Source organism: Amblyomma mixtum, chromosome 5 (genome assembly GCF_055824585.1).
Source record: "Amblyomma mixtum isolate Tamu chromosome 5, ASM5582458v1, whole genome shotgun sequence".
In the NCBI taxonomy this organism is placed as follows: Eukaryota; Metazoa; Arthropoda; class Arachnida; order Ixodida; family Ixodidae; genus Amblyomma; species Amblyomma mixtum.
In genome coordinates, this window is record NC_143016.1 from 41,503,197 (window position 1) to 41,516,370 (window position 13,174).

The following is a 13,174-nucleotide window of genomic DNA, read 5'->3' on the forward strand; positions in this document are numbered from 1 at the left end:
AAGCAGCAGATACTAAAATTCAGATTGCATGCAAAATCCAAGCCATAAAAGTTTTCTTTCCAAAAGTGTCTGCACAACACACAACAACTAGTAATAGCTCTTCATAATACATTTTACAGAAGCAAACACCAACCTCACTACACCATCACTCCTAATGAGCTGCTTTCTTCACGTTGAGCACTGCTGTTCATAAGCAAGCACTCTCCGAATGCAAACGGCAGTACGTAAAAATTTCAAGCAGCAAGACAGTACTGACCGTGCTAAAGCTCTATGGCATGATATGAAGGACACACGATATGTTGCAGGCCTTATCTCTTGTTTTTGGAAGTGCTTAAAATGTTCTGAGCATGCAATGTTCACACTGGCCTATAAAGTTACACCGCTTGTTTTGAGATCCAAGACCAGTTGTATGGGCCATTATGAATGTTGCAGTGAGCAGCCCCTGAAAGGTCACGCGTGAAATGCTCTTCACTTTTGGAGCCCGATGTCCGTAAGTAACTCTGAGGTTTACATGTACAGCACCTCTTCCTCCACTGTCTCTGTTGAAATGACCTAAAGCCTCTATGCAATTCTGTGCGACTACCTGTGTTCTATTATGGCAGACAATCTATGTGACTGCACACTGTAAACATGCATTAGCTGTTTCGTTACTGCGAAAAAAATGACCAATTCTAAGTGTTTCAAAATAAAAATTATTTCTTCAAGAAGTGCTAAATGCACTAGGCATTGTAAATTGTAGCTTATAGTTATATATTATATTTCGGAACGAAAAAAATGCTAGAGTTGTGTGTGCAAAACTTTTCAAAAATTTATTGGTTACATATGCTGGTAACACACACAACAAAAAAAAGCCGCTACACTGAGCCAGAAGTTGATTGCAAAAAAAATAATAATAAAATATACAAAACGTTTCACACGTTCTTAGCTACCATTCTTGTGATTTTCAGCTGGGTACATAACAGAATGCACTTCCAGTGGCCTTTCAAATTAAGGAATATGACTGCCTTGCCACATAGAGAAAGCAGAAGGCCACCGCGGTGGCTCAGTGGTTATGGCGCTCGGATGCTGACCCGAAAGACGCGGGTTCGATCCCGGCCGCGGCGGTCAAATTTCAATGGAAGCGAAATGCTAGAGGCCCGCCTACTGTGCGATATCAGCGCACGTTAAAGAGCCCCAGGTGGTCGAAATTATCCGAAGCCCTCCACTACAGCGTCCCTCATAGCCTGACACGGACAGAAAGAGTAGACGACACGAGCACTCATGTCGTCTACTCTTTTTGCCCGTGTTTTTCGCACTAAAATTTTGCAAGATGCATGTCAACCACCTCGCCCAATATGCAGTGCTGTTGAAAAAGAGAAAATGACTAACAAGAACTAAAAAAAAGTGCACATGAAAACTTAAAACCTCATCTCAGAGTCAAAATAATATCAGCATATATTCTTCTAAAAGAGTTAAAAGCCTCTAAAACACTGCCAAGGACAAGGAAATATGCACACGAAATTTCAAAAGTTTAAAGTCTAAAGGAACCCTTCAAGGAAAACAATCCTCCGCGTCACTGATCAATATGGATGGCCTGCTAATGCACGTTTCTTGCTTTCTTGATAAAAAAAAAGGCCTCAACTATTTCTCATTCTATTTTGTCTTTACTGCTCTTCAAAAAAATTCTTATCTAATCCTGGACAACACTTTTGGCAAGATTTGCAGTGGTCTGGAAGCAAGCTCACAATGAGCATGCCAGTGAACACTTGCGGAATGTGCACAACAAACATGGAAGCTTTTTTGCAGTGCTTCCATGGGCTTCGAGGTGCACGTGGTAAAATGGATGTCATGATCACCGGACAGTTGACTACGTCCGGTCAAGGTTTCATTTTTCATGTCGCCTCCTCGCGTTTTGAAATTGAAGAACAAAACTGAAACCAAAGAGATGGTGTTACAGAAGCAAACTAGATGGAGTAGCTTGTCCAGAAGCGCGGTCTTGAATTTTTGGTGGCAGGTTCAAAGCGTCAGTCATGTATGACCAACAGCCCATGGTGTGGTAGCAAAAGAGTTAAATACAATGAATGATTAATTCAGTTCAGTAGACACCCCCTTCAGCTAAGGGTAAGAACCACTTTTAGGATGCAATTATAGTCATGAACACACGCAAGAGCTGCCTTCATATTCTTGAGCAAGAAAACTTTGATGATATTATGAAAAGAGACAGTATGTTATAGGTTTGCAACATGTTATAGGTTCGCAATAAAGTTGCTGCCTGTAGTCACTTTCATTAAGGAAATACTGGAAAAGAGAGACACATTCATCAGCAAAGAAAACCGGGACAACGTCCACACTCAGGCCACAGTGACGAAAATTACAGGTCAAGTAACTATGTCCAGTTGGTTAGTAAGGTTGGTTTTTGCTGCCTAGTTTGGAAATAGTATTCCCTGTCTGCTTTACAGTAACTTATACTTGTCTTGATGATGTTTAATTTATAGCTTACATAAGGGGCACTCTGTTGGTCCCGCATGGGTTTATTGTACAGGCTGCGTGCCTGGACAGTGAGTAAATGCAGTTTTTCGCTACCACTGCGGTACTGCAACTTTCGCTGCTGAGCACTCTGGCTCACTCATTGCGACTGCATAATGGCTCATGCCGTTGCCCTCACCTTGATCGCCTTGTCCCTGCCACCCGTAGCAAGGAAGCGCTTCTCTTCTGGGTGCCAGTCACACGTGAACACAGGCCCACTGTGCGCTGTGAACTGGCGCTCACACTTGTCCGAGCGCCTCAGGTCCCACAGCTGGACGTTGCCATTCTCCTGGACTGCCGCGAACGTAAAGTGGTGGTGCGGGCAAAACTGCACGTCCCTCACACTCTCCGATGAGCTGCGCAGTGTTTGACGGGAGCAAGTTGACAAAAGCCGAGTGCTTTTGGTTTGGATCATTACAAGTTGACTTCAATTGCAACCTGGATAACGTTTCTTATTACACACCCTGAATTACGTGTGCTGCTATCTTTTCTCGTTCCTGCCTTACAGATATGCCTTCAATAAGCTGCATATAATTATTAAAATTTACAGGTAAGCAGTGTCCATCACAGCAATCACTTCACAACAGACAGCCAAGATGCACCAGTGGTAAAGAAAGCCTTTAGTATAAATAATACATTCATAAAAATCTGCTGATGCAAAGTGCTGCCAGAGAGAGGCAAGGTGAGCACAGGAAATTTAAATTAAGAATGTAGGCACTATCTAATACCTAATCGTGTTGATGGTTCATGAGAGCAACAGTGGTTATGTGCTGGCTTATTATGGTATGTCCTCAATGGAATTTAAACATATTTACAAAGCTGCCACTCAAAGCTTCTGCTCAAAGCTTAGAAATGCCTCAAGAAATGCATGCCTTAAAGTAGTCTGACAAGCACCCCTTGTAGTTTGACAAAGCGATTACCTGTGAAAAGTGCTTGCAGCTTCCCGTTTTCGAATGTCAAAGCACTTCATCGTTCCATCTTGGGAGCCACTCAAAAGGATATGTGCCTCAGATGGGTGGAAACAGACCTTGTTCACAGTTCTCTTGTGGTCTTGAAATACCATGTCTGTTAAAATTTGAGCCCGAGTAAACTGGTCGATCCTTGTTGCGACAGAACACAGATCCTTTCATATGCATGCTGTACTCACCTTGTTTAGATCGCGAACTTTTGTTCAAGTTCCAAGTTACGACCGCGCCGTTTGTGGCAGCTGTGGCGAGGATGTGGTCTGGAAGTGGGGCGAAAGGCACGTGTTACAGATAAAAACTTCACAGAATACTGTTTTAGAGTATCACAGTGCCTCAGAAGTAAATTCTCGAAGTCTCCAGATTACAAATAAATAAATAAAACGACAGAGAGCAGCGCCAGTCACTTACCATCAACCATGTTCCACACTACGTCACTGCAACTGAAGTTCAGGTTGAGGTTCTTCCCCACGCGCAGGTTTGTTCTTTCCTGAAACTCCTCATTTTCCAAGCTGAAGACCTTGAACACTGAAACCATTAAAATGAGAAGTCACGACGTGCTGGGGTCTAGACCACAACACATCCGATCTGAAACGGCCCTACAAGCCCCATACCGTTCCGGCCGGCAACAGCAACCTGAGTAGCGTCTCGGTTAATGGCCAAGGCGTTCGCAGGCCCTTCCAGCGTGCAGTGCATCGTTCTCGACGTACCCATCGTCATTGTCGAAACGGCGGATCAGGTTTCTGGTGGAGTAGGAGCGCGAAAGAGGAGAAGACAGTAAGGAGAATGCCGCTGTCGAGCACGGCAAACTCTTTACAGCAGGAATCAACGACAGTTTACTCACACTACAGTCCGTGAGGTAGCCTGTGACAACGTTATCGGGGTACGGTAACAACGGCGACAATGGTATCACGAGCTTCCCTGTTGATCCGAACGATGCACCGTTACTCCCAATTAGTTCCTACCTAAACTCCCGCACCTTTCGATTGATTTAAGTTTCGCATCGCAGCAGTTTGTGGAAATGCTGAGCAGTGAATGAACAGTAGCAGCACACTGCGCGCCTCCATTACGTCCAACGAAAACATACGCATGCGCACGGAAACCAACCCAACGCTTGCCGGCTTGCCCATTCAAACGCTTTCACCAGTTTCGTTTTTATTTTTTCAAGTTCAAATACAAATTTAAAGACATAATTATTTATTATAACCATTTTTCAAGCGTATAATTTGTTTGTTACATTTTTGGGCATTTAAATATTTTACGGATTGGTGCAACTGGCTGCTCAACCGCAGGTGCTGCGGGAGTCCCCTGTTTTGTCGTCTGCTAGGTTCGCACCTAAAGTCGGGCCAATTTTCAGGACCACCGCACAAAATTCCTCTATGACAAAAAAAAAACAAACATCGCTTTGTCAAAATTTTTATTGTTACCTAAACGACAAGCTAATCGCAAGAAAAAATTATAAGCTCTAAAGTGACCGTTGTGATCAACGTTCTTAGACAGTTTCAGTTTCGCAGCTCCCTATACTCGCCGCTTGATGGCGTGCCTACAGTGGACGTCGCTTGAACTAACGGCGCTGCAGTCGCGCTTTTCTACGCATCTCGCGCGTCGTCTGCTACACCCTCGTAGAGACGGTTGGCGCCGCGCCCATACCTGCAGGTTAATTATTTTTTTCCGGCGTGACCAAACAAGAATATGGCATAACTGCTGTTGGTACGTGTCGAAAAGCTGTTCCGCTTGGAGGGCAGAAGGGTACAACCTATGGGGTTGGGGCGAACAATATCTGAAGGAGGCACGCACGATCGGCGCGCTTCGCCTTTTAGGTGTCTATAGTCCCAACCTTCTCGTGTGTGTCATTGTATATATTATGTTCTCTCTGGCGGTTATAGCACTTCACACCAACCTGTGCAACGAAATAATCTACCGTTTCTTGTGTTCATTAGGTTCGAATAATTGAACGTGATCTGAATAAGGTAAGACAAACTTGTTTAAATGTTTCATTGTACAGCTCTTTTACGGCACATCGTTCGTTAAACTGCGCCATTTTTAAAAACAATTTATCGATCTCTTGAGGAGAAAATTATTTTAAATGTCAAACGCTTCCATGGAAAGAGAAAAAAAAAACGTCTTGCTTTGTAAAAAGCGTTCCATTAAGGGTGCTTAAAGCAGTTTTGCTCTCTTTCTCGCTGACTGCACTTGAGCAGTTACCAGCATTTCAGAGTTCATTTTCCTGGAAAAAAGTGCATCCTCATGATGACGTAAAACTTGATCACTTTAGGAGTGACTTCTGTAGTGTTTGTAATCGGCATCTAACCGAATGTTAGCACTCTGTTGGTCACTATGAGAAGAATAAAACATGGCGGCTTAAGTAACAGGCTCGCTTTATCAGTATCGCCCAATCTAATCAATCGGGCCCTATCACAGTCTCCGGGAACACTAAGACTTCCTGGCAGTGAGCATGACAACCGACTGCAGGCACAGAGGACTCTTCATGCTTGTCTAGTACCACCCAGGACAGGTCGCCAAATACAATGCGTTTCTCAAGGGCTTTGTGAACAATGCTCTCTCTCTCATATTTAATTTATGACTGCGTACAGCCTTAGCGACGGCTCGCGAAGGCATCCAGCTGGCTTGAACGACCTCAGGTCAGTCAAGTGCCTCTGAACAACATCACTTGGGCTGGCGTGTCCAGGAGCAGTCGTCGGCGTGACCTGGCAATCCTTACAATGCACTGCCTTAGCTATCTTCTTATGCACATATCCCGCTAAATAATAAACAACCATTTCTTCTGGTCCAGCTCTTTCGTATCCATGCTCGCCCAAGTCATCACTTTCACTCGAAAAAGAGCTTATGCTGAACTCTAGCTGAACTGTATGATCGATTTCAGCTGCTTTAAGGATGTCATGAACGCAGGCGCTGCAAAGGTGGGAGATCAACCAGTGTTGTTTCAATTCCTTGATCTGTAAGCTTTGAGAGCGCTGCTTTCAGTGCCACAACATCGCTCTGTTTTTTCTCCCGCGCGGCAGTTGCTCGAAAAGCTTTCCTCTTCAAGTTCTGCAGCTTCTGGCCCTTCTTAGGTGCTGACGTTTTCTTCCTCGCTCGAAACTGTCTTCGAAAACGCAAGCAACGCGCACAGATTAGCTGTTTCGAAAAAAACATAACAGTGTTTGTGATGAACAGCTTCCGACTTCGTCGGCTGTTCATGAAGGTTTGTATTTACTCCTGCACAGATATTTAAGCCATCTGTTTCCAGCAGAATGTTCTCAAGGTCAGTGACAGAAGCTACAGTTTTTAAAAGCTGCTTGTGCAGCTTGTTGTAGCCGTTCACGAAGCAGCTACCATCTTCCACGCCTTGGGAATGACTAGACGGCTTGCCGCTATAGCTTTCTGCAGTAGAGAACTGCACACACCTTCCCAGTTATTTCGTCCTCTATAGAATCATGTTGCCACTCAGTATATGGTAGAGTCGCAGTCACCAGGTCACCAATCGTCAGTGCAGTCGACGTAGTACTGGTTTCCGCTGAGCGGGAAAGAGGCATCAGCTCATTCGGGCTGACTGCCTCTACGCAAGGATCGCCTGAAGAGGACGTACTGTCGCTGCAAGAATCTTCACACTTATCAGTCTGCATGACAGCACGGGTTTTTGGTGACTTCCGTCTGAATTTCACAATTTTTGGCTTTGAGAATCGGTCTGGCAGGCCGGGAAAGAGTCGAGGGACGGCACCGCGCACTAGCGCCCAGTTCCCGCGGGGAATTCGGACCTCTTGCCTATTCACAACGTGCTTGTACTCCTTGATAATATCGTCATGCTCAAAATGACGCTCACATATCTTAGACGTGTTGAGAGAGCCGTCTGTCCTTGCCATGCAACATCTGCTCCCACCTTTTAAATTCGCTTGCATCGCGAGGCGGTTGGAAAAAATGATGACCGGTGGCATCGTTTCTGTTGCCACTTGTGCAGCCGGGCGCAAAGCAGGATGGCATGTGTACCTCTCGCTTGAAGTCACCAAGTGCACATATTTCACCACAAACACGTTTTAACAACACTAACAGCACTATCACACGAAAAACCAGCTTGAAAATCTGTCTAGCCAGTCGTAGCTGCAGCGAGCGAAACTCCCGCGACAGCAGACGATGTAGAAAAGCTCGACTGCAGCGCCACTAGTTCCCGTGACCGCCACTTTAGCCACCTTCCGAGCGGAGCTGCGAAACTGAAACTGTCTAGGAACGCTGGTTGTGATTGGTCAGCGAAGTAACAGGATAGTTGTTCGGATGGCTATGATGGATCAATGCTCATGAATGCGGAATTGGTCATTCGCTACTTTCCATTCATAGATCCCTGGGAGACCGATGGCAGGTGCCGCATCGACGGGGCTTGTGAGAGCCAGGTTGCTTTTCCAGAGCAGCCTTTCGTGATCAATCGCTAATTGAACTACCCCCTATGGGGTCAGTTTGCACAGGGCACAAAAATGGCTGCATAGCTGGAAAATATAGAATTGTTTGTTTGTTTTTTTGCGTGAGAGCACTTATATATTGGCCATCCCCCCATGTAGCTGTTGTGTGTTTGTTTGTCTGCCTGTTTGGTTGTCTGAATTCGCCTGCTTTATTTACTGTGGCAGCTAGGCGACCAACATGCTCACCGATCGAGAAGAGGGCAATCTGGCAGGTGTGTGAAACGCGGAGAATGACAATTATATAAGGTTTAGGTTTGTGGGGATTAACGTCCCAAAGCGACTCAGGCTATGAGAGACGCTGTAGTGAAGGGCTCCGGAAATTTCGACCACCTGCAGTTCTTTAACGTGCACTAACATCGCGCAGTACAAGGGCCTCTTGAATTTCTCCTCCAAAGTAATTAACCGCCGCGGCCGGGATCGAACCCGCATCTTTCGGGTCAGCAGCCGAGCACCATAACCACGCACTGAGCCACCGTGCTATCGCAAGCAATGCAGCCCATTTTTAGGCACTTAGAAGCTGTATAGCAATCCGGCTGCAGGGGAAAATTATCGACTGGGATTGTTCCAGCAGTGCTGGTTGAGTGAGTGAATCAATTTACAAGGCTCGCTTGCTCCACGAACTTACCGCCCAGGACTTATTGGTACAGCGAATGGAGTTGTGTCATGCAGAACAGCAAAGAATTTCTGCAGACCCTCATTTGCAGTTTATATTGTTCACTGGTGAAGCTGTTTTCCATCTCGACGGCGCTGTGAACCGACAAAAAACGCGACAATGGTCCCGGGAAAATCCCAGGTTTTCAACGACACGTCCTGTGCACTACAGGTGCGGCAGTTTGGTGCATGATCTGGCGAGAACGGGTCGTTGGACCATTTTTTTTTTGTGATACTGTCACTGACGACTCGTACCTGTCGCTGCTGGAAAATGAGATTCTGCCAGAGCTGAACCGGAGTCACATGCAGCAAGAGATCAGCGTCTTTCAGCACCACGGTGCCCCAGCACTCTACGCCTCAAAGGTTTGGCGTTTTTTGGACGCAAATTTCCCGCACAAGTGGATGGGTCGTGGTTCAGCAAACATATGCCCTGGCCTCCGAGGTCACCTGATCTCACCCCGTGCGATTTTTTTTTTGGTAAACACACGTTGACGTCACAGTCATCATCTGTTGAAACCACTGATCGCCATAGCATAGGGCGCCCAAAAGTATAGTCATACCGTAAGTACCGTAAGTTTCTACTACTACCTAGAGGGGCGAGGTCGAATTTCGATGGAGGCGAAATTCTAGAGGCCCGTGTACTGTGCGATGTCAGTGCACGTTAAAGAACCCCAGGTGGTCGAAATTCCCGGAGCCCTTCACTACGGCGTCCCTCATAGCCAGAGTCGCTTTGGGACGTTAAACCCCATAAACCAAACCTTCCCCCTTCGCCCACGGTGCGGTTGAAGTGTCCACCGAGAAATGAGACAGCTACCGTTCCTCAAAACTAACTGGCTACATACGGCGTTTGTCTGTTGAGCACGAGGTCCAGAGGGAGAGTGAAAACTATTTCTTCCATCAAATTCGAGGTGTTAACCTCCAAGGCTAGGAGACGCGCGCCAGGATCCCTTGGGACTTGGCGGATGCCCAGGCTTGATTGATGACATTTAAAGCGAAAGCTTTTCCTCTAGGCCATAGTAAAAAACTCTATGGCTTCTACCCATGCTTCTACCAATGGGGTCATATGTAAGGAAGGGTTCCCACTAGGAGAAGCCCCCGAACACCTTCTTTTTACCACCAGCACCGGGCACCCACGTCGCTCCGCAGGTGTTTTCAAAATGACCTTATCTAAAAACTAAAAATTATACTAAAAACGCTTAAAACGTTGGATAAATCGCAGTGTTGTCAGAACAAAAAACGTTCGACAAAATTTCTAACGCACCGTTCGAAAGTAGAAAACACAGAAGCAAAAATTTCCCCATTTTTTTTTTCTGCACTCTACGGAGAACTACACTGATCTCCACTGAGAACTACGAACAGAAACTCACATGTCGTTCCTTCACGAAAAGCCGTTCTTTCATAAATAAAATTCCATTTACAAAAACTTCGCGAAATCCATCGAAAAGAAAAAAAAACTTTTAGTAACAAGAGTTACTGTATATGCTCCCTGCGGCAGCATATACAGGAACTCTATAAGCAACAAGATATTAGCGCCTTCTAGCGCTTTTAGTAAGAAGCTTTGGCATTTCGCGAGGGGAGTATTAACTCTATGACTCGCAAGGCGGCAGCAACCACCGCCTGATGCGAGGATGTGCCGGGTAAAGCATGGTCATGGAGGAAGGAAAAGCATGGTAAAGTGCGTCATCTATTTCATTGTACGCAGTGTATGGCGTCTGCTACCCACGTTGTGTTTCGTTCACTTTACAAGTTTACAAGAATAAGTTGAATGACAGTGTATCTGCTCGAAACACCCAAGTAAAGACTGAGAAAAAATTATAATATTTGCCTATCTTTAAATTAGCAGCCATTTGCGGACGCCTGTAAGGCTCACTTTTGTTGACAGGAGCAATCCTAGGGACATGACTACTTTACTGACTCTATGATCTAGATACTTAAAGACATCTTCTTGAAAATACCACAATAAAGGCGACACTTTACAATTTCGTTGGTTAGATATAATTAATTATTTATTCCTTAAAGCGCTGGAAGACAAACGCCCCAAAATGCACAAGTGGGGGATGTTTTGGAAAGCCTAGGTACGGCCTAGGTAACGATTCTCTCCAGAAGTAACGAAAGGCACAACGTGCTTCGCGGCGCGGCGCGACGGAGCCAGCGAGCGCGCGCGGATCGGAATGTTGTCAGTCCGGCTAGCACGCCAGCGCGAGGGCGCGCTGGAAAATTAAACGAAGAAAAAGGCGGCGCTTCTTTGCTGGCTCGTATTTTTTTCCGCCTCGGCCCGAAAGAGCTTCCCCGAACGTCGCTGAATGTGTCGGCGGCTCACGGTGCTCCGGAGAGTCGTTCGGCGTGTCCGCAGCGGTGCTGGTGTGTTGTCTACGTGGTGGTGGCTGCTGCTCGCTGGTGCGCGCGCGTGTGACAGCGCTTTTGCGGCTGTGGCAGCTGTGGTGAAGGACCACTGCGGCGTCACAGGGTACACACGGACCTCGGTGGTGGTCAACGTGTCCTTCGCGCTCAACATGGATTAGACGGAGACAGTGCGTGCTTCGTGTCTTTCAAGCAGGCGGGCGGGCAGGCCTGCTGCGATGGAGTACGCCAACGGCGCGCTGGCTACCGATGGTGGCGGAGGCTTCAGCCAGATCGGTATGAAGGCTCGCTCGCCGGAGGGTCACGCTGCTCGCGCCATGCATATAAAAGGTTTGTGCTGCTTCGACTTTTGCGTCCGCCTTGTGTGCGCAGAGCGCAGCTACAGCAGCGTCCCACGGCGGGGCATTCCTGCGAGTGCGTACGCGGCGGCCTTCTTTGTGGCACTGCCGGTCGTTTCACCTGGCCTTCAGCTGCTCAGCGACTTGCGGTGCGAACTCTACGGGCCAGCGGTAGGCTTAACATGCTGTCCGAGTTAAGTGCCGAAGATGTAGCGTCATGGTTAGAAGCCGTAAGAATGTGTGATGACCGATATCGAGGTTTTCATGTTTGAACAGCGCAGTGACAGCATTAAAATTCGAAACGCGCGCGAGATCTGTTCTGCATTAACGAGACGAGACGCTTAAACGCACTTCACATAAACAGTACTCTGTCCTCTTTTCATTTCGCGTTTGTTGTTACTGTGCGGCTACCTGCGCAGAGCTCACAGGTAGTTCGTTTGCGTATATTTCGTGTATACATGCGCTGACAGAAAGTTGAGTGCCAGTTACTCTGCGCAAAAGCGACTATTCTATTATTTTTTTTAAGGGTACGAAGCTGTCGAAGCGCTGCGTTAATTGCGTGTCTTGACACGCCCCCTTGATGCCTTCACGCATGATATGCGCTTGTGCCGCATTGCAACCATGGATTAGCGCGTTACCTTGTCTGTTTCTCTCACTTTTTTTCTTTCTTGGCGTAGAAGTCTTTCAGGTGAGCTCAGTAAGCTTTTATCGCGAGCATGAAGCATATATATCCACAGGCTCACAGTTCATCACAATTTCATCTGCTAGCATTTTGTGATAACACGTGTCAGTGACGCTTGCCGACACACGGCAACGTTGTCGATATTTTGATTTTCCATACAGATACATGAAGTCCGATCGCAAGCGACTGTACGTTGTATAATATTTTTTTAAATCTTGGTCTTAAACCCAGTAGCCTCGCAGAGGGTAACTTTGTAAGGCGGCCATACCTTGGCGAAGGTCTTCACCTCTGGAGAATCCATTCAGCGACTCTAAATCTGCGATTCGTAATTTCGCCAAAGGCCGGGACTTCCCTGTCACCCTATCTCTCCTCCAATCCACCAACCTCCAACTCCGCCCGAACCAATTGATCTGGGTACCTGCGCACTCATCCCATCCAGGGAACGAGGCGGCCCACAATTATGCCCGAGGATTCGTCGACCGGGATGTGGTGTCGCCTGCCCTGCGGACAGCGAGAGATCGTATGGTTACATTTCATGACATAAAATGCACTAGTGCTTAGGTAGACTTCTATATCCCCCCGCACATATTTCTCTCACCAAACCCCAAGAGGTCGTGTGAAGGCAAGCAAACGAACACCTTTTCCAACCCCGCGATATATGGCCGCATATTACCCTGGGGTCTATTCCCCTTACTGTAAGCTATGTGGCCAACATGCCACTCTATCCCACATACTCTGGGCTTGCCCTCGGGACTCCCCTCCTCGAGGTCTGCAGCTCACTAATTCAGACCAGTGGGAGGCCGCATTGCTCAGTTCCGACTCGGACACACGGATCCGGGTTGTGACAAGAGCCCTCGTCGAACGCGACGGGCTCATGGCCACTTGATGGGGCTATAACCCCACACCGTCTGCTACTTTTGTCGACGGAAATAAAGTTTCTCCTCCTCCTCTTGGAAGCGTACGATCTGCATGTCAAGCAGCGTTTCGACGGAGGCGAAACGCAAAAGAAATCCGTGTGCGGTGCGATGTCAGGGCCCCAGATGAGAAGATTAGAAGATTGGTTATCTTATCGTGAACTGAAAGGCGCAGTAGCTCCCTCACTTTTTCTGGACACCCTAACCGTGTCGTAAGGAAAGGGAGGGAGGTGGGAGTGAAAGAAGAAAGAGAAAGGGGTGCCGTAAATGAGGGCTCCGGAATAACTTCGATTAACGGGCGCCTTTTTGC

At 47.1% G+C, this 13,174-nt stretch overlaps 2 protein-coding genes across 4 annotated transcripts in view; one reads left to right on the forward strand and one right to left on the reverse strand.

Moving 5' to 3' along the window:
• The window catches only part of Wdr24 (WD repeat domain 24), a 74,644-nt gene that overhangs the window by 39,993 nt on the left and 21,477 nt on the right, over positions 1-13,174 (reverse strand). For 2 of the 3 annotated variants that reach the window (XR_016282983.1, XR_016282984.1), the window contains exons 1-6: positions 4,312-4,538; positions 4,082-4,210; positions 3,879-3,995; positions 3,653-3,730; positions 3,426-3,570; positions 2,645-2,861 (exon numbers count right to left, since the gene is read on the reverse strand). Coding sequence is in view for 1 of the 3 variants with exons in the window: in XM_089544171.1 (XP_089400297.1) it covers positions 2,645-2,861; positions 3,426-3,570; positions 3,653-3,730; positions 3,879-3,995; positions 4,082-4,187 (663 nt within the window). In the remaining 2 variants the exon portion in view is untranslated. Of the gene's footprint in view, positions 1-2,644; positions 2,862-3,425; positions 3,571-3,652; positions 3,731-3,878; positions 3,996-4,081; positions 4,211-4,311; positions 4,539-13,174 lie in introns of those variants that run through there. The other variant, XM_089544171.1, reaches the window with a different exon arrangement.
• jbug (filamin-type immunoglobulin domains fbug) overlaps positions 10,690-13,174 on the forward strand; it is a 183,161-nt gene continuing 180,676 nt past the window's right edge. Inside the window, exon 1 of the mRNA XM_089544168.1 lies at positions 10,690-11,260. Coding sequence (XP_089400294.1) covers positions 11,149-11,260 — 112 coding nt within the window. The 5' untranslated portion in view covers positions 10,690-11,148. The remainder of the gene's footprint in view (positions 11,261-13,174) is intronic.